This window comes from Rissa tridactyla, chromosome 1 (assembly GCF_028500815.1).
Source record: "Rissa tridactyla isolate bRisTri1 chromosome 1, bRisTri1.patW.cur.20221130, whole genome shotgun sequence".
NCBI lineage: Eukaryota > Metazoa > Chordata > Aves > Charadriiformes > Laridae > Rissa > Rissa tridactyla.
Genome location: NC_071466.1, coordinates 33,586,193 through 33,611,006, shown reverse-complemented (window position 1 = coordinate 33,611,006; position 24,814 = coordinate 33,586,193). Strand labels below are relative to the sequence as shown.

The window sequence follows — 24,814 nt, the reverse complement described above, 5'->3', positions numbered from 1 at the left end:
TATTGAACCCTGAAGAAAGAATCCCCTTTTATCTACTCGGATATTATCTGCCAGTGAGATTATGATGCTTTCAGGTGCAGATTGTGTGGAGGTCAGTTTAGAATATGGTAATAATGCTGCATAATTTTTGTTGGCAAAATAGAAATATACTGCACGATGTTCTTTCTTTACTATAGAACATTTATGCTTCATGTCACCGCAGTATTTTGCAGACTATTTTAATTTTGTAACTTTATTTAAAGGGAATCGAAATTACTTTAGACTCAAAAATAAAGGTGCCTGTAGCCTTTGATTCATTTTTACCATATTTATATCAATGTGATTTAAACCCTGGCATAGTTAAAATCTGTTTCCTATGAAATGAGGGTAGCTTGTTACCTGCCAGCCTGGGAGTTCACGCTCAGCCTTTTTCATAATTTTGTCAAATTGATCTCTCTCGTGGCCAGCCAAAAAAGTAATTGTTTTGAATATCTCAATTAAGGTTGTGTGAACGAATTCCAGAACGTCTGAATTTCCCTCAGAGAAAGCCCTATCAGCTGCCATCTCACATCTTTGACTCAAGTGTGACTGCTTGCTACAGCTAGGAAGAAGCAGGAAAGAGCAGGTTTTCAGCGCAAGCAAATTGAATACAAAGTCTATCAATTCTCATGATCAACTTTGAAAATGAAACATCTATAATATCTGAAATGCCTTTGTTTCTGGGAACAGTGTGACTTGGGTTTGGGTTTGTTTTGTTTTATGGGTTTTTTGGGGGGTTGGTTTGTTTGCTTGGTTTTTGGATTTTTTTTTTTTTCCTGTGTCATTCAAGAAAGTAAACACCTATGGAGTTATCCGTCTTTGTTATCTGTATCTGCAAAGCAATACATTTGTGTTTCCCTGCCTCTCAGCTTGCATTCTGCCCATAAGCTGTGAACCGGGAGGAACAGGCTGGTATTAGCTTTCTTTCATACTGCTGCTTAGAGAATGTGCTTCCTGCAAATGCCTTTTCACATGTACAGTAGGTGAAGAGCATGGAGCTTACACATGTTCTAAATCATCACATTTGGCCTACTTAAAATAGTTTGGGCAATGCTGCAAAATTCTTTTTCTGCAAGCCAGCCTTTGGTGGGCCAGAGATGAGATGTGTGAAACCCTTTTGCTTCCTCAAGCTTTAGCTGCCCAGTGGTGGGATAGTGAAAGGGTCTTGTTCTTCTGCATTGGAGTTGCAGACCAACCGCAACCTTGTCCAGAGATAAGATAATTCATGCCAGCCCGGTAAGGCAGGCTAGAGAAAGAAACACAGCCATGCTTACCTGGTTAGCTCTACAGATGGCAAAATATTCTGTTGTTAACTTGTGAACTCATCCAGAGGAGCACTAGAAGTCCAAGGGATATTCCTCGTAGGACTGCAGTTTTAAAAGTTCCCTGGTAGCTTTTGCATTGTGTCAGGCTAAAGGGAGTTCATTTGCAGTTTGATTTGGTCTGCTAGCTTCAACTGGGGTTTGTGTGTGTGTGTGTTTGTGAGGGACAAACAGATGTTGAACCAAAGCCGCATTGCACTACAGCTGTTGACACTGTAGCCTTCCTTAGCTGTGTTGCTCTTTAACACTTGCTGTCCTAATTGGTGTTTATATTTTTCAAAGGAAGAAGGAACACCAGTATTGAAATGTGTTGTGATTTAGAGTTGTAATGTGGTTTAGAGTTTTAACGACCGATGCAAGACAAAGATGGCTCTACAAGGTTACTTCTCTTAATGGTTAAAATATGATCAGAAGTAGGCAAGTGTGCTTCGCTTTATTTATAACTTCTTCCATGTAGCATTGCCTAAACTGTGCTACATAATGCTGCTTCTTTATCATCTGCTTCTTCTCTGCAGTTTCTATTGTCAATTTGCAATGAAATCTACAGTAGTTTTATCACATATCATTGATTTAACATAATGTTTGCAATAAGTATTTCTCAACTAACTATGTAGTTAATGTTTATACTCGGATATCTCATCCAACACCAAAGACTTCTGTTGGTTTTAAATTATGCAGCTCATTGTGGCAGAAATGCCTTCCTGAGGAAAACCATGTATTTCCAAAGAATATATTTTATTGCATTAATATGACAAACTCACTGAGATGGGATAACAGCAGACCTACTTTGATTGTGAAGTAAGGAGAAAAATATTAAATAGGTATATGTAAGATGTGCTTAAAAAATGTTAGACAAATCCAGGTCAGGGTGAAGCTGTAAGAAGTTACAGGTAAGCAAGTACTTCTTAGTACTTTGATATAGTAGAAGCTTAACTCTGCGGCCTCCTAGTCTTTGATTGTACAAGGACACAGTTATTGTGAAGCTCACTGTACTTGAGAGCTTAGGGCCCGTTTCCTTGGATGCAGTGTACAATTTCAAATGAGGTTTCTGTGCTCCTTGTAAGAAGGAATTCAGCATCTAGGAATGGCAGTTAGTATCTTTTCTTGTGGTATGTATCTTTCTCAGTAATGTTTTCTATTAGGTTTGTGTCTAAAGTGCTGCACCTCTTCTGGAGGTAGGTGTCTAACTCTACATGTAGTTTTAAGTCCTCTCTTTGATTTCGATGTCTTAAGTCATTCCTTTTAAAACTGGAAGACCAGTTTAAGACCAGGTTGGATGGGGCTTTGAGCAACCTGGTCTAGTGGGAGGTGTCCCTGCCCATGGTACGGGGTTTGGAACTAGGTGATCTTTAAGGTCCCTTCTAACCCGAATGATTCTATGACTATGGAAGAAGTAGGAATGGTCATACTGTCAGCACTTTATACAATAGGTTACTGGATAAATTGTTTACTGTTGTATTAGAAGAGTGACTCTAAAACTTTGTTGATAGGCAGCCAAGTAAGGCCAGGTGGCAAGGACTGGGTTTTGGGGCTGCCTCTGTACTACTAGCCTCATAGGGACAACAGTTTGGGCTTGACTATTGCCCTACAGTCATAGGTGGTGTTTCGTTGGTAATGTGTTCCCTGGCATGTTTTGGCATTCGTCAGCACTCTTCTGGACAATGCCTAGGCAAGAGTTGGGGCATGATGTAGCTCAGGGACTATTTTCAACTGCTGGTATGGATTAGAAGTGGAGAACATCTAGCTGTGTGGGTGCAAGCTGTGCTTTGCCACTTGCCCTCAAGGCCTTAGGACAGGCCACGGCTTGTTGTGTTACTGACTACAGATGTAGTCGCGAGTTCAACCACGAGTGACTTCAGCGCTGGCAGATGAGTCACGCGTTCCCTCGCCGTCTCTCCCCTAGGCTCCAGGAGTTGTACGTGTTTCTGCACGGCATCTGGTTTCTCTTAGAAAAGCTAGTGTATGTCAGACATACTCCTTTCATGCCTACTAAATTTTGCCTTTCCTTAGATATAGGAATACCTAATTTGTAAATGAGGGACAGCCTTAGGCACAAAAAAATGCTCGGCTTATCCAGAATGATGACGTTTGCAGGCATGCTCACTGGCAAGATATGAACCACCTGGGGAACTTCACTGGTGTAAAGACAGGCACCTCAGGAATTGCAGACATCCCCCATCTCCTGTGATCTCCTGGATTTTAGGCACCTAGTATCCTGTCTCAGCGTGGAGGTTGCTGTGGACAATGATTTCTAACGTGGCATTTTTTTAGGGTTTTTCTTACAGGGAGGAAAAGTGTGCTAAGGGTCACCGAACTATGCCATTTCACGTGCTCGCCATGCTCCTTTTGAAAATGTTACGTTAGGAGGGTGCAGCTTTAACCTTAAAGAAGGAACTGAGAATTGATTTGAGGTTTTCTGTCTGTACATACTAAATATATTTCTGCTTGCATCATGAGCGTGTTCCAGAAGCGTGTGTGATGAGAGGGAGGTCACTGCCACCACCGCTGCTTGGCATGATAGTGCTAAAGGACCGTACTGGTTCTGCTGCATGTGCTTATTGGGGTTTCTTTTTAAGGTCATGAATTAGCTCTGACACTTCAGTTGTCACAGCTGTGGAAAGCCTTCTGTGATTTTGCCTTTATCTTAAAGGTGCATTCTTAGAAGTCTGTAAAATGGTTGCTTTTTGGGTATTTGTGAATATACCATATAGTATCACATAAATATGCATATATATGTTTATATGCTCTTTTAGTTTGAGCATGTATGCACACACACACACGCACACTTTTTAATAAATGCATAAATAAAATATGTAAGAGTGTTTCTTCCATGCCTTTCTAGCACTCCTGGAGAGTTTCCTTTTATAGAAATTGTACTGTGCTTTTTGAGGCTTGGAACTTTTATCTGCCTTAACAGCTGAAGGCAAATTGAAAAAACAGGAAGAATACCAAATGATAGTCTTCACTGTCTGCACCATCACTTTGAAAATCTTCCCTGCCTCTCCTTTTTATCGTGAAGATGACTCAAGCTGTTATTCATGCTTGGGTGTTACCATCTGAGCAAATCCTCTAGGCTACTGGAAGAGAAACCAGAGCACTTAAAGCTGAGGTCCTGTGTTTCCTGCTTTTGTCTGTGTTGGCAGCGCGTTCACTCCTTGGTAGGCACTCACTAACCGTACAAAACACTCGCTAGGGTTGTAAGATACTGGTTACGTTAGCACAGTATTAATGGATTTATCGGTTGCAGGTATACTGAGTCAGCCCAACCCTTAAGATGCTGTTTTGATTCAAGTACAAACACGACCAAAGGGATTACCGAAGACACACCAACTATGTGGAGTTTTCATTCTGTGAAATTTGGATGCCATTCTTGATTAAGGATTTAAGTTTCTCTCTACTTCATCTACTGCTTTAAAGTGCGCAGTTTCTCTTACTAGGGGGATATGAGTCCTACATTGTTAGACTTCTGTAACTTAGGTATTTGGGCTCCCTCTATACTTGAGACAGAGCTGCATTTCCAGAAAGCAATTAATTCTATTTATCTTAAACGGGTGTTTTACAATGGGATTATTCACTTTCTGAAGGTGCTTCTCTCCACTGACTGTAGAGAACATCTGTCTCAATGACAAACCAAAACTAGATGTATAATGGCTGTTAAGGTTAGAAGTGAATCATATGCTTAATATTAGTTTTCGTAACCGTGTTTCCACCTTCCTTTCAGCATTAAGGGGACATTAGCAAGAAGTAGTCATTTAAGTAAGCCTAGTCTTGTTTCAGGTGTCGACTTGTGCTATGTATCTCTCCTGTTGTCACTGTTGTGGTTTCTGTTCATGCGGAGGTCATGTACGGTTACCAGTGTAGCTACAGAAGCAGAGGATGCGTCATGACCTCGCTGGCTATAGATTTAGAGCTGTAATAAACAGCACAGGTTTTATAGCCTGGGCTCAGTGGAGCTTGCAGCTCTGTTGCTGCAGTATAAAAATATTTTGCCTGTGTCTGCACTGGTCCCAAGTACAGAGCTAGCCACAGAAATAAGACTTGGTTAACGTGATATACTTTTTTAGTCTTTTTGTCCCTTGAGGCTGCTCTGATTATTAGTAACACTTTTAACAAAAAACAGTGAAATGGTTTTCTGGGAATCCTTGCTTCTCAGTCTTTATGTTGTCCAGTGTTTTGGTGGTCATACCGCAGCTACAGGACTCTCATTTTAGTCCTGTTCTATTTCTAGGTAGCTTGAACTTCCGCTTTTCATCCCGCAGCATTGCAATATCTGCATTGCAAATACTTTGTAAGAATGTTTAAAGGTTGCCCATAAGGGGAAAAAAATATATTAGAATTCAGGGAGATGTACCTGCAGTACTTTAATTTTGTACAATTTTGCTGAACTGGGGCAAATTTGATGTGGCTGTCTCCTTAAATACAAAAGCAAATAGTGCTTGGGTTACATTCTGCAGCTGTATCCCTGCTGCTTCTTCCTTGGATGGGATTGTGCTCTCTAACTTTGTAGTTTTGTAAATCTTTGTAGTGAAGCAAAACTGGTGAAATGGGTAGAATGAAGTTTTGTTTTGTTTTGGGTTTTTTTTTGGTCTTGCTTATTTTATCTGCACCACAGTCCTGAATAACTGTCGTAAGCTTTTATTGCTCTTTCTATCCTTATTGCTGTGTTACTTGAGCCATTCCATAGTTAACTTTTTTGTGGAAGATAGAATTAATGCCTGTTAGGAAGCAAAGTAAGTGCCAAACAAACATTCTAATGTGGAGTGTTTTTTTTCCAGATATATGTTCAATTTTCAAGCTTTTAAGGGGATAACAGTATCTTGTCAAACTGCCAAATTGTATGTCATTGGAAGTGAGTTTTTGTCTCTCTACTTCCTGCTTTTTCTTTAAGTTATTGCATGCATAAGTGCATGGGTTTTGTTTTGGGTGGGTGTTTTTTTTGTAGGCCAGATAAGTGCTTTTGTACCTGCTTCTATACTGTATAAACGTATGGTATTTCAGTTATGTTTGTTTATCACTGAGTGTATGTCTTACAGTAACTTTTCAGTAACAAAAACTCTTTGTCAGGGATAAGGAGCCCCCTGTTTACAACTGTTGAGCGGACACAGTGTTCATCATCCTCCAGAAAAGCAATCCTTCTAGTTTTTGCTGAAGCCCTTCATTTGGGTTGGGTTTGCATGTCAGAATGGGTTAGGTGCAGGTGGTAAGTGCCAATGGTACAGCTGGGCACCTTGCCACTAACATCTGGACCTGTGTGCGTGATGTTCTCCTGAAACCCTGAGCAGAGACTTCTGGCTCACACCGTTAAGATTGTACCTAGTCTGAACTTGGCTTGGGTAAGTACCTGAACTGTCATCACCCTGTCCTTTCCATTCAGGAGTTAGCTTGCCCAGAACAGAGTCTGTGCTTGGCATGTTCTGTCTGTGCCTGTTGCACCTTCCAGCAGCTCAGAGGGACTGGCAGATCTTATCTGGACAGAAATAGCTGCTGATTTTTTCTTTTCTTTTTTTTTTTTTTTTCCACACTTGCGCACCCACAGGAGCATGTGAAACACAATGTGAGCATGCAGTATATATGGTAAGGTTTCTTTCACACGTAAAAAGTGTTCAGTAACTTAAGTAAACAAGTAGACAAAGAGTTTTCTGATTTGGTTTCATTAATGAAAGATATTTTTGTTAGGGCTGAAAAGGCAGATTTTTTGGTACTTGCTTTACCATCTGTATTCTCAGGGTTTTTTTTGCCACGTTTTGCTATATACTTAGCAAATTTCTCCATTAAAAATAACTGCAGTGCTGTGTGTACCTTCTTCATTACTTCATAAAAGCATCAAAAATTTATTGTAGATGCTTCCAACTTCAGTCAAGTGTAGTTCTTGATGCTGTGATGAACGGTAAATTTCTTGTAATCCAATAATCCTCCTTAGTGACTGGGAGCGTCTTCATCTTTTATTAGATTAATAGTTGCTTTTAGAAAATGCTTACCAGGACAAATGTCTGAAAATTAGTAGATCTAATGTTGCATAATTTTACAGAAGGGTGAAGACTTGCAGCTAATGTGTACAATTGCCTTCCTTTCATAAAGCAGCATTTTTTTGCGGAATTCATCTGAAAAGCAGAAGAGTTAGCGTAGCCACAGTTGTTTTCATGTGAGCTAGACTTATTATTCCCAAGACAATGGCATTCATTTCAGCTGCCTCCTGTTAGTAGCATTGTTACTTAAGAATTTTTTTTATTTAGGGCAGGAACTCACTGTTTAAAAAAGGGGGAGTTAGGGCAAATCTTAAAGCTATGTGTGTGTAAAAGTATTCTTTTCTCTCTTCATAAAAAGATAGGAGCTCCTCTGTTAGAGGCCTGCCTCTGTCGTTGCTTGTGGTTTGATTCTCATGTTTAAGCTGTTGAAGAGTTATTCCTTCTTAGTGCAGGACAGCTTTTAGTCTTGTGATAACTAGACTGGAAGGACTACTTCTTAAATGGAAAAAATAATTATAAATCTAAATTCCCAGTTCTGGAATTTTTAGTTTTCCAACAAAACAGTAGGTTTTATAGAAGACCAGATGATGTGTGCAGGGTGCTTTTTGTTCATTTTAATTTTAAATTCAGTTTTCTTACGGGAAAACCGGGCTTGCTCTATAAGCAGTTGTATAACAGGAACTGGATGGGGGGGAAGGTGATAAATGTGAAAGGCTTCGGTGTCAAAGCAGAACTAGAGGATCAGAACAGACTTCTCCATCCAACTTCTTGCAGAAGTATTCGACTGTGCAAGCGTGGCTTTCTGAATTTGCATTCATCCTGGATGAGCTCTATTGAGTACATTCTGAAAACATGCTAATTCAGTGACTGTCAGTTGTATTCATACAATTTTTTTTGAGCACGCTGATAATTGGATAACAAATGCAGTCCAGGCATTTACAACTTCTAGATTTAGAACCATTCTGATTTACATTTTGCTTTAGTTTTTGAAATGCATCCTCTTTCACTTTGTCAGTGATGCTCAAATGCCAGTAACCCTGAGGTACAAATTATAATAGTCTAGCAAAAAAGGGAACTTGTCAGGATGTACAGGTCTGCCCAGGTGCAAGAACCTTGTAATATTACAGTTACTGCTGAAAAATTATGAACTTGCTCTTCGTTGGTAAAACTCCTAGAAAAGAACTTGGAAGAATAAATAATGCTAGAGGATACGATGCTCAACTTGGATTTTCAAAATTATCAGTCTCAAAGGGAACTTTGCTGTGTAATTTTAGCTAAATTCTTTATGTAATTCTGAAAATATGATCTTTGGCGATGACGGTGGTTGAAATTACAAATGAAAATCACTTTCTCACTTGCGAGAGATGACAGAAGGCGGTATAATCAGGAGTGATATGGAAAGGCTGAATGGCAATCAAGTGGTCCTTGCCTCTTCCAAAAGAAATGAGGAGGCAGTAATGAAACTAGTGGATTTGAAACAAAAGGAGGTTTGGTTTTTTTATTTTTAAATTTGTTCCCCCTACACACACACTGTGAACTTTTTATTGCAGAATGCTGGGGATGTTAAAAAGTTTGCATGAGTTCAAAGGGAGACAGGAGAAGCTCACAGAAGAAAAATTTTTAGTGTTGCTGAAAACACAAACACATCTGACCCAGAAAATCCCGAGATACAACTAGTGAAGTGGGACAGCACTTGGACGAGAGAAAGCCTCGTATGCCTCTCCTACTGTTATCTTCTTCCCCAGGCCTCCAGCCTTGGCCACTGTTTGAGGCAGGATTGTAGATTAGCTGAATGTTTGGGGTCTGATACAGTACAGCCATTCATATCTTCTACCTGATCTCATGAGCTCTCTTTCAATCTTTGCATTTCTGCGACTGAGGTTACTTTCTTAAGAAATAAAAAGTTCAGAGGTTAATTCCAGCTCAGGATTTCTTACCTGCCTAAAGTATTATCTATGGGTTTTTAAAAAATATTTCTAGATGAAAAGTATAAAGATGTATTTGACTTGGTATTGGTATTTCTTTAAATGTCAAAGAGATATATACAGAGTAAAACAAATTTTAATTTGCATTCGGTTCCTGAGAAAGCCAGAAATTAAAATTTCAAGATTAATTTTAGAAGTATAAAATGGGAAATCTTTTGCTTTTAAAGTAATGGTATGTTGATGTAAATGAGAGGTGTTGATAGAAAGTTTGATTCTTTTTCCTTGTCTTTTGAAACTGCTGGTTAATTATCTAGTTATCAATGGCTGCCTACCTTGGTTCAGGTTAAAAAAAAAAATGCTTGGAATCAACTAAACTTTCACTGCTTTTATTTTTATGGTGTCTGTACTCTGTAGATGAAGAAAACAGACTACAAAGAACAAATTTCTAAGTTTTGATCCTAAAACTGAACTCCCACCCCTCCACACCCCCCACCCCCACGCTCCCCCCCCACCTCCTGCCCCAGCATGGGCGCATGATTAAAAATAATGAACTTTCAGGAAGTACTGGATACAACGCATTCAGATACTCGGGAGCTCTGACAATATAAGCCTTTTTTATTTGAGATGAGTGACTTAGGAGCATAACTCCTCATCTAGATTTAAATTTTGGCATAACCTCTTACCAGAGGGAGAGAAGAGCTGGTATCAAAGGCAGCAGGAGCAGAGGGAAGGAGTGCAGCTATTCAGGAATGTACCAGTGAAAACATTGCTCCATCCACAGCTCTCCAGGATAATCGTGTTGCAGAACCAGAAAAGGTGGAGAAAACCTCATCCAGTCCTGAAAAGCTGGTAGCTTGGCTTTATATCAGCGTGTTGTGGGAGGTACAGGTTCACTCCCTGGCTTCTGAATCAGGCAGATCAGGAATTTCTCAAGTAATGGTCAGATTCTCTGAATTACAGCTGTTGCATTTTTGGGTTTGATTTTTTGTTTGGTTGCGTTTTTTGTTTGTGGCTTTTTTTTTTCCTGTGGAATAAGTGAAGTATGTTTAATAAAAAATATAAAGCTTCCTCAAACAGTTTCGAGATACCAAGCTGTTAACTGGTCGGAAAGCTCTTGTATTGTGCTGCACTATGCTGTCGTGAAAAACAAGAGGCTGCTGCCCTGGAGAGTGAGTGCAAGGCCAAAAAAAAAAAAGGCTGTAAGGCTGAGGCGTTGCTGAACAAGTTGTCACTAAACCGAGTAACAGCTTTGCCAAGCTTGGGGACAGTAGTAGCCTGGAAACATTGCCCAGCAGTGACATCAAGGGCTTTTGTCTCAAAGTCTTTGGAGGGAGTCTAATATTAAACAGGCTTTTTATAGAGAGATGCATCGAGACAGAGATGCATATCTGGCTTTTGAATTTTGGAGTTGTCGGTGGCATACAGAAAATGTACAGAATTTCTACTCATGCTGGGGGTTTTGTGCATTTTTTTCTGAAGTCAAATATGAATCGGAAGTTTAGGATTCCCAATGAAGATAACTGCCTGTTTTCGTATCTTATGCAGACATTTATATCTATGCCATCTTTGTAGCTTAAGCTCATACTATTTGAATTTTCCTTTCATAAGTTGTGTGGATAAAAATTTAAAATACTGTTAAACTTATAATTCAATGTGCCTTGGTTTCTAGCAGTCTTTGAGTAACTCGGTTTCCCAGTAGCAGTAGGCAATGCACAGTTGATTTATAACAATTAAGCAAAAGCTTTGTAAAAGGAAGTAAAACTCAGTCAGATAACATATCATATACTCTGACAGCTCGATACGCATTTTCTCCAACATTGATTTGTGCTTCCGTATACTGCCCTGAAGTAAAAATGCCTCAATGCTATATCTGTGTTGCAACTGACTGCCCTAAATCTAAAGTGTAAATTCGTTTTAACTCCGTTCTTACTCTTTACTGCATTGTTTATTTGGGGAGGAAAAACTGACACTTACTACTTTTACCTTTTAAATATTTATTTAATTTTACAGCGATGTTAAGTTAACTTGGAGGAAAATGTACACAGTGTTCTAGTAGCTGTGAAACATACATAGCAGGAAGTTTTAAAGCACTTTTGTCTGTATATTCCTGTTTGTAACAGTAATAGATGTAGTTTTCTCCTTTTACATGGCTTGGACTTTTCAAAGTGTCTCGATTAATTTTGCCAGCATGTAGCCCCAAGTAGTTTATTCTTATACTTTATCAAGTTTGCAGGAAAATAGCATTTGAAATTTTAAATGCCCATGTTAAAAATATTTCTAGAACTCAAAGGTTGAGAGGAAGTTCCACTCTAAAAATTACTGTCTTGAATTTCTTTATGGGACACCAAATAGTTTCCTAGAAGAAATATCTGGGTTGATACACATGGTAATTTCTAGTTAGCACAGGTCATGTTTTTCTAAGAAACCACTACTTTGAGATTGAATTACCTTATTTGGAGGATGTTATTTTGCTCAAAAGTCATGTCGAGCTGAAGAACTTCTCACAAAAGGGTTTAATAAAGTGGTACTGTACCAAAACCACTAACTTAAGTCATCAGGTTATTTTGTTATAATTACACAGACATCTGAGACAGAGGTGAGAAGAAAAACCAGTTTGTCTGAGTTGTTTCCAGATGCCCTAAACTACCAGAAGATTTAATTGCTTTATGGGGGCCAGGCTTGTGAAGAGAGCATACATTTTATCAGATAAACCTGGGAGAAATTAAGTTCTTGGAGCCTCCTATGAACAAAATGGTCCCTAAGAAGGAAGGTGCAGGGAGGAAGACGGGAGGGAGGAGTAAGACCGAGAGAGAAGAGGGAACTCCAGAGCAGGCACAGGAGCTGAGGTGATATGATCAATATGATGCTATTTTCCTCAGCAACTGGATCCTGCAGTGTAAACCAGGTAGTTTCACCCCCGTTCTTAGTAACTTGGAAACCTTTATCATTATGAAAAAAGAGCAATTGTTTGAACTTCAGGAAAAAAAACCACCAACTCTCTTTCATTTGTTTTTTACTTGACAGACAGATTTTGGACTTCGGTTAACCTAATCCGAAACCAAAAGTTCATTTCAAACACACAACCTGTCAAAACAGACATTTGACGTAAATTCTTAAAATACTTTTTCCATGTACTATTATGCTTAACGCTTTTACAGTCTTATAATAAACTTTTCTGATGTGAAGGAAGCGTAACATTTACATATCAGAATATATTTCCACAGCTGAAGAAATGTGCAGGCTTCTAATTCCAGTTTAGTCCCAGTAGTATTTTACTACAGTTTATATTGTAGAGTCACTGTCAAATATTTTCATTTTTACAGTCTGAAGGCTGTGTTGAATGAAGTTTTCTGAAACTGATCTTTCAGAGAATCTGATGTCCCGTGGTCTCGTGGACCGGTTCTTTTTTATGGAATTTTGAATTGTATCCGATGTAAAGTAATAGACTATAGGGTCAAAACAGCAGTTTGAAACAGCGATGCACAGGGTGATGGGGTACATAGTCCTGACTGCAGTTACCACTGAACAATTAATCCAGGTCTGCGTTCTCATAAGGGAATAAAGTATTAAGGTAATGTTATAAGGCACAAAGCAGAAGCAGAATATCACCAAATGGACGAAAATCATTTTGAGTACCTTTTTCTTGCTTAATTTATTCCGACTTAAAGTAAGCGGCTTATTCAAAGTCCGTAAGACCATAGTAGAGCAGGTCACGTTCAAGATGAGTGGAATAAAAAATCCAACTATTTCAATGAAGATAACAATCCGGGATAGGTAGGTTTTCCATGTGTCCTCCGAAAAGTTTTCAAAGCACGATCTCTGTTCAGTATTGTTACGGAGGTTTGTAGACTGGAAAAAGCTTGCTGGGGTGCTGCCTGCTAACACAGTTATCCATACTGCAACACAGACAATTTTTGCGTTCCTTTTTGTTCGGAGAGTCTTAGATCGAAAGGGGTGTACTATAGCTAAAAAGCGATCTACGCTTATGCAAGTCAGAAATAAAATGCTCCCATACATGTTTGTGTAAAAGAGGGTGACAGAAATCTTGCAAAGAATGTCTCCAAATGGCCAGTTTCTTGCTACAAAGTAATAAATCCTGAAGGGTAACGTAAACACGAAAAGCAGATCCGATATTGCCAAATTAAGCATGTAAGTTGTAGTCTCATTGCGCACTTTTAACGTGCAAGTAAAAATGTAGATAGCAACACAGTTTGCTATGAGGCCAAGAACAAACACCATACTAAAGATACACCCATATAAAGTATATTTAAAGGAGTCCTCAGTGGAACAATTAGAGCTTACCATTATAATGGTATATTTAAAATTCCTGTGATTTGGAGGTTTCTCTGGTATTTTTATTGCAACTTTTTTTTAACTTCCAGAAGAACTTGCGGATGTATTTGAACTGTGTGCTTTGCTAAGTTTGTTGCATGTGTAAAGCTTCAGAGAAGAAACAGCAGCTCTGTAGCAGGGGAGTACATCTCCGGCAGGTCACTTTTCTCTTCCAAGTGCTATTTGTAATCGCACAGCGAGTCTTCCAAAGTCAAAAACCATATCATTTGTGGCAGATGAGGTCATCCCAAAGCTCGCTCAGTTCCATTTTCCCCCCCTCCTCGATTTGATGGAGCTGGTATAGAACTTTCTGCCTTATTCTTGGCTGCAGATCACGACGGTGAAGTCTGGTCCATCCGAATTTACTGGGAACGTATGCCGGACGCCGCAAAGTGTCGGCACTTGCATTTCTCCCTCAGCCTTCTTTCTGTAAAATGAGGGTTTTTTCGGCTCTTCTGCTGGCTGGCTCGCCCCACGGGGCAGGAAAGGAGCTGCTTGCGAGGGCAGAAACCAAATTCCAGAGCGTGTTTGTTCCTGCCGAGCACAGCCCTGGCGTCCTGCGCCCCGGCAGCCTCTCGCCAACCCGGCTCCTTCTGGAGAGGAGAGGAGAAAACTCGGGTAATTAGTAGCGTGACATCACAGGAAGAAGAGGCCGGACTGGCTGGAGAATGGTTTCATTTCGGTTTGTTTGCCTTCCCCTAATCTGATAATGTGTCTGCTGGGACTGTACCTTGCAGGCGTGCAAACGGGCACCAGCAGAGTGCTGCAGCTGCAGCCTCCGGTTAACTCTTTCCCTGCGCCCTGAAAGGTCCTTTGCCAACGGTGTTGGAGGCCGAAAGCTTCACCGCAAGACCTTTTTCTTCAGTTAAAGAGGAGACTTTCTGGTGTCTGAATAACTCCCCTGCCTTAAAACTCCTGGGGTTTTTTTTGGAGATAGCAGTAATTGTGGGATTTTGTGTTTTATGGAGGATTGTACTAATGTTACAATTTTTTTTTAACAGATATCTTTCGTTGTGATAGATAACACTAATCACCAGAAATCAGCTGAGTAGCTCTATCTCGTTTCCCTCAATACATCAGTACAAACCTCAGGAGGGACAAAGTAATATTGACAGGCAATTAAATAATTTCACCAAATAATTATTGAAAGAGAGAGGCATAAAGATTGTGAATTTGTGGGTTGCTCTTGGATAGTCCCAGGATTGAGATGTGTTGCAGTGGGAGGAGAAATTTTTAACTTGTTCCCTATTAGAAAGCCTATCCCAAGCTCTCTTTCTAATCAGAAAGATGGTTCTTTTTAAAAAAAAAAAAAAAAAAAAAGCTTTTTTTTTTTTGTTTAGTGATACAGAAAGCATTTTCTTCAATCTGTAAGCACAGAATGAATATACCAAAATAAATACTGTGCTATGCAACTGTTTCTGATAATTTAAAAGGGGCCAGTTATCACACATGCACAGAACACTCCCATTAGTCACTGATTTAATGAACCGAAAACATGTTGTAACTAATTAAATTGTTAAGTAAATATAAAAAAAGCAGCTCTTATTGCCTTTAGGGGCAGATATGAGATAAGTCTCAGTTTAGACAGTCTCATTTATTTAACAACAGCTTGGATAGACTCACTTCTGGCATCAAAACCAGTCTATTTCGAAGTCTTAGAATAACAAATCTCTTCATATCTGGCTGGGTGGCATGGTTCTTTTGAACGAGATTTTAATCAGTTGTACCTAAGCAAGGCTCTGGGCAAAACCTTTCTAGTCTGCTGTAAAGGAGAGTAAATAATAGCACTTCACAGGGTTTTGGCATAGTTTCTTAATGTAGGGTATGTCAGACAAAATTCAGAAACATGCAAAAATGGGTCTTGCTTATTTTATTTCAAGTTGTCTTGGTAAGTTTCTTCTGTGAAACTCTTTCACCTTGATTTTTGGTGTGAAATCAAGCAGTTTCACTTCAACAGGCTATAACCACAAGAAACCTTTTTGACTATTTTTGAAATTCATACTTAACCGTAAAAGCGTAGCACATTTTCCACTTCTCAGCAAGAAATGAAAATGTGAGCTTGGCAGAGTCTCTTGTGTGTCCAACTTAACTTGTACCTTAGCATAAGGCCGCCTTACCTGGCTTTCCTTACAAAAGCAGTCATCACATGTGGTTGAATTTTGTTTCTATTCCCAGCAGCCTTTCATGGTGAAAGGGGAGTTTTCCTGCAAGAGTCCCTGAGTTCGTGGGAGCTTGGAGCTTGGTTTTCCTGCTCCGGCTTTGTTTGTACAGGGAAACTCTGTGGGGCAGGCTCAGTTACTGGAATGAAAAATCCCTGAAGTACAGAAATCTAATGTCACATGTCAAAACCTGGAGCAATATTTCATGTTAAGAGAGGGAAATGAATGGAAGTGAGTAGGGCTCTCTTACTCATCAGTACTTGATGTCCTGCTTGGGCGAACGTGTGGGTGCACAGAGAAAGGGCGGGCATGTCTGACCAGGGGCACTGTCCATTTTGCCATGGTAAAGGTGTTCCAGAGCAGACATGAAGGTGCATCCTCACCCTTCAGTTCGTCCATCAGAGCCCCTGCCCTGCTCTGGCTCGTGTTATTGCTCCTGTTACCAACATGGGCACTACTCAGAGCTGGATTTTAGGGGCTAGGGTATCTGCTTCTGCTGTCTTTGGGACTTTCTATTGCCCCGTGCTGTTTTAGTGCAGAGCAGTACGTGCATCTTACACTAATTGAAGAACTAAGTGATATTGGTATGCTTCCAGAAATAGCATTCAGCCACAGGGTTTCTCCACCTGCAGGAGATTTGAAAACACCAAGTTGACAGGTTTTTACTTCGTATTGCGTTTCAGTGAGGAGGTGTATGAGTGAGCGGGCAGTCCTGACTCATTTTAGTTTAAAAATGTGAATTGGCAAAGGTGAATTGCATCCCCCATTTCTTAAATTAGATGTGGCTGACTATTATGAAGCAGTGTTCTAATTTGTGTGAGCTTCTCCGAGCTGAAGAACCTGCATTATTGTGCTGCGGGAGTTGAGAGCAGCCTCCCTTCTGGCCAAGCTCCAGCGCAAGCGGGGAGAAAACTTCATCATGCGCTTTCCTTCCCTTGGATCACACTTCAAGATGTTGGGCTCTGTGCCGCTAGATTTGGAAAAGCCTTCAGTAAGCCCCAATGCTTTAAAAAAATAACAAAAAAGTTGATTAGTTATTATGGTGGAAGAATTGACGTGGTAATGACCTTGCTTATGCTCTTTCACCACGGGCAAATTTTCCTTTGGGATGAGGAGGAGGGTAGGCAGGAGGAAGCAGCTGCAGGGAGGGCCCTGTATTATGAAGGTTTTTTAGGTTTTTTCCTCCAAAGGAAACAATGCTGTGGGGAGATGCGTATGTAAGTCTGTCTGCATCAGAGACGGGAATCAGTTAGGACCTGTCATTTGTCGCTAATGCGAGATGAGCAAAGACTGCGTTTCCGTCAACAGGCTTCCTGTGGCTCTTGAAGAGGTCATCGAAGGGAGAGGGAGTGTGGGCTCCGTAAAGCTGGGAGCTGATGAGATGATTGAAATCATCTCTCACTTCAGCAGTGAACAGATTTTGTATGTTCCTTCAGTTGGTTACCACTTAGCTCTGCTTCTATGAGTTTAGATACCGGAGTTTGGGCGTCTATGACTCTTTACACTCTTGAGCAATCTTGGATGTGTGTGGGGAAACCTCTTCCAGCGTTGAACAGGGCGTCAAGAGGAGAAGTCCTTCTAAACCCTAGCAGTGTGCTAGTAGAGCAGCAGTAGGACACTGCCACCAACAGTTGCTGCTTCTTCTTACTCCCATGTGTCATAGAGTTGGAGACTTGCTTTCATATAGAATACAGGGGCAGGATCCCTTAAATTCAGAAGTCCGGGTTGAGTAGTAAAGAAATATTTCACTGAAATAAAACAAATATTGGAAGGCTTTCCAAGCCTTTGGAGTTGTTTTGTCTAGTGTTTTGTGTTCCTCTGGTGTTACCTTAGTCTTCAGTGCTGGAATCGAACAGAATTCAAAGGTGAAATTAATTTTGAACTTGCCTTGTGTACTGCATTTAGTCTGGCTCAGGTGCTACTGCTAAAAGCTCTTACTTACTTACTTTAGAGGAAGAAAACAACTTCAACATTAACGACGTAATAGATTCTTACAGTGCTTCCAGAGCCAGAGTATGCACTGTTAAATGAAGGCTGTCAGAGATGCACCCAGCACCATGTGCAGTTCCATTTTTCTATACCTAAACCGACGTTACTGCTTGTAGAATCACGACTGTATCATGGTAAAGGTATTTGTTCTCACTTTGGGTAAGCATGGTTATGCAAAAGGACTTGTGCTATCTGTTGCAGTGGAGACAAACCCTGTCGGGACAGTGTTTTCTTTGTCCCAAATGTTATTTATTATATATCCAATCACTTTCATCGGTTAGTGATGACTTCTGAAGCATTTCTAGTCTATTTACTAGAGTTTCTCTTTAAGCGTGTGTATGTACAGGAAGGAATTTATTGTGGTTGAGACTTAGGGCTGGGGGCCAGGAAGTCTATTTCTGGCTGTGCCACAGATTTTCTGTTCCAATCCTGGCAAAGTTTTCTACGACTCTGTGCTTTAGCTTCCCTCCATGTAAGAGCTCCTTAACTTCCTCACTGGGATACGAGGCCATCTTAATTGTTAAAAGCAGTTTGAAGTCCTTGAATGGAAACCCCTTTATTAAATATGATATTGCAATAATTACCATGGCTAGTGAATGCGACAAAAATGTAGGAAGATTCCAATTTTGTATTTTTAGATTAGATTCCTGCCAAGCAAAAGAATCTATTAAAAGACTTCACTTGATTCAACTCCTTAAGTCTATAGGGAAGTAAGTACAAAGAAAGCAGGGCTGGCAACTTTGACCTTCTCAGCTACCTTTCAGTAGCTGCCTGCTCAGATTGCTTATAAGTCGCGGTAGGACTGCTTCTGCTAGGTGGCTTACTGCCTTCGTAAAATGCAGTGATGGTGTCCACCTATGGAGACAGTGCGAAGTAGTTAGCGCACCAAAAAGTCTCTTTTTTTTCCCCCCTTTAAAAATTTTCCAGTGTAGTAGGCAAGTCTTTAAATGAGCATTATAAGACTTACGGTGAATAGACTATTTTTTTTTTTTAGCCAAACTAATCCTGCATGACTATTGTATAGCCAGTTAAAGGCTCCTCCGTATCAGGAAACTTGTTAGCTTAATGCAAATGAAACTTACACATACAAATTACAAGTAAAAGTTAAAAGAAAACTGTAAACATTTTCCACTGAAAGTTTGACTGACCTTCTAGAACTAGTTTTCCTGACTAGTTTTTGTTTTACTAGCTCCGTTCTAATACACAGTTGCCAAAAATCTTTCAAATATTTTTTAAAAAAAAAAAAGGGCAAGGGAAGCTAAAGTATTTGAGCTGTGAGTCAATTAGGTTCTCCAAGCTAAAATAATTTCTCTATGTGTGTAAATATTTAAAAGGTGAAAAGGAAGCTCAGAATAAAACTACAGTTTTTCGTTCCTGTGCTTTTGAAATGCTTCTATTTTCTCTTTTGAATTGTTTCAATTTCGTTTATAGGAAACACAACTGCTCCTCTCCAGCTTGTGGAAAGAGGAAACAATTTTTCTCCTTTTGTATAAATTCAGGCTGCTGGAGCCCTTTTTTTCCTTTACTCTTGGATTCACAGAGAAGAGGGCTTTTTAAACCCAAATATATGTATAGCAAAGGTATTTAGTTGTTGCAATCTCTCTAAATAACTTAAGTACAGCAGATTGCTTTGGTTCTTTGGTCTTAAAAATATGTGCAACAAACATGACAATTATTCTTTAAGAAATGCCACTTTTTGTCAAATTCTGGTTCTGAAACACTTCTTCATGGTATCTGATGTATGTCTTTGTGCAAGCAGTTTCTTTGAACCACTTCAATTAGTTATATGAAGTCCCTTCCTTGCTGTTTCCTATACTGCCCTTTATATACCTAGTACTATAAAGAGAAATGGACTACAGAGAACATGTTGTTACTTAAGAAATAGTGTGTAAAATCTGATATAGGCAGAAAGGAAACCCAACATGTGTTGATTCATAATTTTTAAGCAACTAAGAGGCAAATAAGTATATTCTGTTGCTTTCTTAGCTGGAACCCTCTCCTTTGAAGTGGAGTTTTGGATCTAAAGTGCTGCTGTTGGGACTGTTGTTCAGGAGTCGCAGTATCCCTTAGCATAATATTATCCTTCAGAATTCTTACAAGTCTGCTTGAAGCTGTCTGAAGACTAATTTACAGGCGAGCTTCTTAATAGAATGAGAAAATTGGAGAATCTTTAAAAATACTACTAATTTGACATTCTTTTTCTTGTTTCATTTTGATTTTGCATAAAAGTCTTCTGGAGCAGGGTTTTGGGAAAAACTTCCCATGCACAGTGATAGAGAAAAGTGCAGAACTGTGTCCTGAAGTTTGTCGTACAAATTCTGAAGATATTTTTAGAATATTTCATTTCAGAAAATATCATACATGCCCTCTGCTTACATTTTAGAGCTTGTTCTTGGCATTGTTTGGTTTGATTACCACAATGGTTGAGATGAATTGAAAATATGGATTAATTACCACAAGTTTGAAAGTAATTTGTGTGATAGAGCTAATAGAAATGTGCAGTGTCTAACGGTAAAAGAAGCTGTGTTATCTCAGAGGTCCAGTTAATGCTAATGAACATGTTAGGATTACCCAGGATTATGTAAATGGTATTATGGAATATGCAGAATGGTTGTCTGCATTGTAAATACACGGGAACAGTTACAGCAGTGTTTTAGGCTGCTGACAGATGACTGATAAATATTTGCGCGGTTCTTGAGTTGCAGTTTTTACGTAACTCACGGAAAGACCCAGCAGCAGTTTTTGCTTACATTCTTAAATATTTTGATGTGCACAGTCAATTTTTCTGAGAACGCGATTCTAAAGATATCCAGAGGAGCAAGCAACAACTGGGTAAGATATTATCGATGTGTCCGTTTGTTATCTGATACACTTAAAATGGTGGCCCCCACCTCCCTCTGATATATGCAGCAACAGCAGGTAAGAAATGCCACACCAACTTAGCCTTCCCTGCAGCCTCAATTTTAAATTCTTCATTTTCTGTAGTTAGGAACAGTGTGTGTATATGCATGTTGGGCAGTGCAGCTTTATTTATATGGCCTCAGTAAGGGAGAAATTGCTTTGCGTGAAGAAATCACCATTTCCACTGCATCTTTGGAGTAGCTTATTGAGCCCACTTGGTAAGATAGGAAATTCTTTATAGATTAATTCAGGAAAATGTCTTTATGTATACTGCAGTGTATTCCCTGGAGAAGAGGCAGCACGGCTTCGTGCGTTAGAAGTGTGTGATTATGACATATAAGCGAAGTGTAGCTGATCTTACAGTAGGCTAGTGGGGGCTTAGATAACACAAAATTTTTTCAAGCTTTAATCTATAGATTGAGTGGCTTAAAAGGGATGGGCTAAAATGCAAGGTTAAAGGATTTTAAAGATGAAAAGATTGAAAAATGGACATTGACACTGTTCAGATGGAAGGAAAATAGAAAAAGGTTTAGTAAACATTCTTGGCAACATCACTTTGAATGACTAGGAATAGGATAAATTTCTAATGAATTTCTAAAATGTCAGGCAGGAAGAGAGATACCTTACTTAGAAAAAAAAACAATAAAATAATACCAGAGTTCCTCAACTCTCATTTTAATTTTCTTGACCTTTAAAAAATACACGTTTATTCAGTCACTCTGCAAACATGGCTGAAATAATGTCAGTGTTTGAAATTTTTTTCCACCTTATATGCAGGAAATAAGCGAAATGAATTTCCTTAACACTGTGACAAATTCTGTCTCTACTCAAGCTTATACTTTCTAAATCATAGGATTAGAAATTCAGAGTTTAATTGGAGTTGACAGAAATTTGCCAGATGTTTCATGACTAGAAATTCATGTCCAAAATATTTTGCATGTGCAAAACATCAATGATTTCTTTTTTTTTCATAAAACAACTGCTATAGTAAGCAAATAACTAGGAATGACAGGAAGGAAATGGAAGAAGCTTCATGAATTATTTTGGAAGCTATTCCTAACATACAGGATGAAATGGGTCAGGGGAACAGGACTTGTAGAAAGGCATTGGTAATTTGTTTAGTTCTAAGGCAATTACTTTTTATTTTTCAGATCTTTAGTTAAAGTTTTTGCCCAGCATGCATTCCTTGGGCAGGATTGAGGTAGGCTGGTTCCACGTCAGGATTACTGGTGTTTATCCATGTAGTTGTTGAGGATGTATTTCACTTTCATGCCAAATTACTTGCGATCACCACATCTAGTGCACGCAGCCTCTTGCAGTTTTGGCTGAATGAAGGCTCTGGTTTTGTACAAGCGGATTTTAACCTCTACTTGTCAGAGACAGCACAAAGCCCGCAGTCACATTCCTGTTATCTTTTTTATAAAGGATAACATTATGAAGCTATTGAAAGAATTTACCATAGTCATTCAATAAGACTTATGTGAATTTATAGAGTTTAAAAAAAAAAGCCCCTATGTTATTAGTTTGGTTTCCTTCACAAAACTGGAATGTAAGACATTGGGGGGGGGGGGAGTTTCATAAGAGTTGTTCAAGCTGGTAAGCTAATTAGTATAGATAAATACTGACATGAAAATGCTTGTCAGGGGAGAACTGTTGCCAAAAAGCAGAACTTGGGCTTGATTAATGTGAAGTATTACTTTCTAAATGTGTAAGTCAGCAAATAAACTCTTTTAAGTTCTACATTGTAAGATCACTTAAATGATTATTTAGCATATTGTTAGTACCGGTAAACAGCTATTACAAGTACTTCAGCTGACTTCCGCCTACAACTGCTCTTTCCTTCCATCCTGTATCCTGAAGTTTTATGAAACAAATTCAGTACTTCATGAACTTTATTATGTCGTTGACCACATTTAGCAGTTGTATTTTCAGTGTGACAGTCAGCTACATTCTTAGAAGGTAAGGAAAGAAATGTCACAACTTTGGAGGAGGTACAAAGGACGCGCTTATCATGTGATATTTTAAAATTTTCTGCTGAAATTTTGGAAGGAATGGAGTGAGGCTCACAAATGCAAAAGATGTAGAAAAAGAAAAGCTATTTCCCATCAGCTGAGTTTCTGCAGAGGTCTGAGGGTTGGTCGAAAGAACATTTGTCACAAATGAACCATTTTCACTTGAATCTGTATTAATAATCTCCCTGGAAGGGGCAAGGTGTTTGTCTGGGAGATGTTGGTTTGACCCTGACAGGAGAGGGGTGGTTGGAACCTGTGTCTCGTGCTCTGAGGAAGTGCTCTCATCATGAGGGATTTCTCATCCTTTGCTGTAACAGAGTGAGTCCACAGAAACAAGGTTTTTAGACTCAGACGAAGGTACTATATTGAGAAAAGTTTTCCACTGCAGTTCCCAGTGAGCCATCTGTGCAATAGGTTTGGTTTCTCCAGCTACTTCCAGTCGGTGGTGTTAGAGTGAGATCCAGGCAGTGGCCTGCAGCAGACGCTGCCCTGCACACCCCTTGCTTGGGTTTCGGGGTTTTGTCAAACTCTCTCAGCTGCTGTCTTGCGGTGTTTTAGTGGTTCAGTGGTATAGGTGGGAAAAGTTAACTTTTGGCTACGCAAGTCCCTCACATCTGAGGTAGAAACAGTAGCGTTAAAGGTCATTAGCTCTAAGTTTCAGTAATTATCAGTTACATCATCTTTGAAAGAAAAAAAGAAAATATTAGTTGATACAGGGGCAGGGGATAAGATTAAGTACCTGTTACTTAGAAAAGACCACAAAGGTCCTACTTATGCTTACAATACGGGTTTTATGATTCACTTAAACAGTTTAAATGCGGGCTGTTGCTCGAAGTAATCCTACTGCCATCCCTTCAGGCCTCTGTCTCTCCCCTTCTCCCCGTGTGCTGTATGCGCGTGCACTCAGCTGAAGGAGGAGAACTACTTTGTTTAAAACTAATCCTAACAAATATATAATTCCCACAGTCATAGCTGTGCTAAAGCTAAAGCAAGAAAGTGCAGATGTGTAACTTGGGAGAACCACCAGCGCATTTAAACTGGTTTAAGCCAATTGTGAAACTGTGCTGTCAGTGTTGTGGCAGAATGTTCAATTTTGAGGCTTTCAAATCTTTATTGTTTTGACTCTTGGCCAGACATTAACGTTAGTGTTGTCTGTGTGAGGTTTAAAAGCCTCTGCTAAGCTCAAGAGTGAGATCTATGCTTTTTGGTCTGCTACCCTATAATTTATTTTCAAGTAAGTGGTTTGTAATAGTGATATTTATAGCATAATAAAAGAGAGACATGTGTGCCTGATTAATTTCTCCACAAAGGAGGATAAAAATGAGCAGTAATACAGACATACTGTGCATAGTCATGCTTTCCTATTTGAAACGAATAGGGTTGATAAAGGATGACAAGGCAAATATCGGATCCAGATTCCATTGAAGATGCTGTAAGTTTTCTTACTGACTTGAGGGTCATGGATGCTTTGGGCCAACAGTCTTCAGTGTTGGTATTGGTTTCCATTTTCCTTGTCATGCTACATCTAAAGACTCATGTCAGCCAATCTAGAGAGTTAGAAGATCGCAGACAAATGTGCTTCATGTCACCTGCAGTTCAAACAGACAGAATAGGGAGGGAGTCAGGTAGCAGAGAGATTGTCATTTGTGGGTCTAACTTCAGAAATGCCTAAATTTGCATCCTCTTATTTCATTAGAATTGAATAGTAAAACTGGTCTTGTTTTTGCTATGGCTTAGACATTGGTTTATATGTCTCAGAATAGCAATAGAAAATGTCCCCAGAATGACAAATGAGGAACTTGTTAGATACTTCGGTTAAAAAAAAAAATAAATAAAAAAATAGAGAAGTCTACTTAGCAGAATGCCTACTGATGGATTGTTGTGTCTGACTTGAGGTGCCTTGTACCAGCTTTGCTTAAACAGGGACATTTTTATATAAGGCTTCTGTCTGCTGTTTTGCTGTACTTTGCATATTTGTACTTTGCATATTTGCTTTGGTATCTATGCAAGTTTTATATTGGTATATTTGTAATGAAGTCAGTGGAGCTGCCCATAACAGATACCACACTAACCGAAAGCAGAAATGGGGAATTTTCTGTACAGTGAAAGTGAACACAGCAGAGTAATCCAAAACAAAGTAACTCCTTTACATTTCACAGCGATTTCCATGCATTCTTTGTCTGTCTTCCT

The 24,814-nt window shown here is 39.4% G+C and overlaps 2 protein-coding genes across 11 annotated transcripts in view; one reads left to right on the top strand and one right to left on the bottom strand.

The window, feature by feature from the left end:
* The window catches only part of RB1 (RB transcriptional corepressor 1), an 82,542-nt gene that overhangs the window by 37,376 nt on the left and 20,352 nt on the right, over positions 1-24,814 (top strand). The window contains exons 18-19 of one of the 10 annotated variants that reach the window (XM_054188831.1): positions 6,877-6,914; positions 8,857-8,872. The exons of 4 other annotated variants lie outside the window; for them this stretch is intronic. In XM_054188831.1, the coding sequence (XP_054044806.1) occupies positions 6,877-6,914; position 8,857 (39 nt within the window). In that variant the 3' untranslated portion in view covers positions 8,858-8,872. Of the gene's footprint in view, positions 1-481; positions 506-6,404; positions 6,427-6,876; positions 8,836-8,856; positions 9,557-10,556; positions 12,137-24,814 lie in introns of those variants that run through there. 5 more of the 10 variants (XM_054188832.1, XM_054188830.1, XM_054188835.1 and 2 more) reach the window with 5 other exon arrangements.
* LPAR6 (lysophosphatidic acid receptor 6) lies at positions 12,228-14,253 on the bottom strand. Its single transcript, XM_054188847.1, is given in 2 exon segments — positions 12,228-12,657; positions 12,660-14,253. Coding segments are annotated over 2 exon segments (939 nt in total). The 5' UTR covers positions 13,537-14,253; the 3' UTR covers positions 12,228-12,595.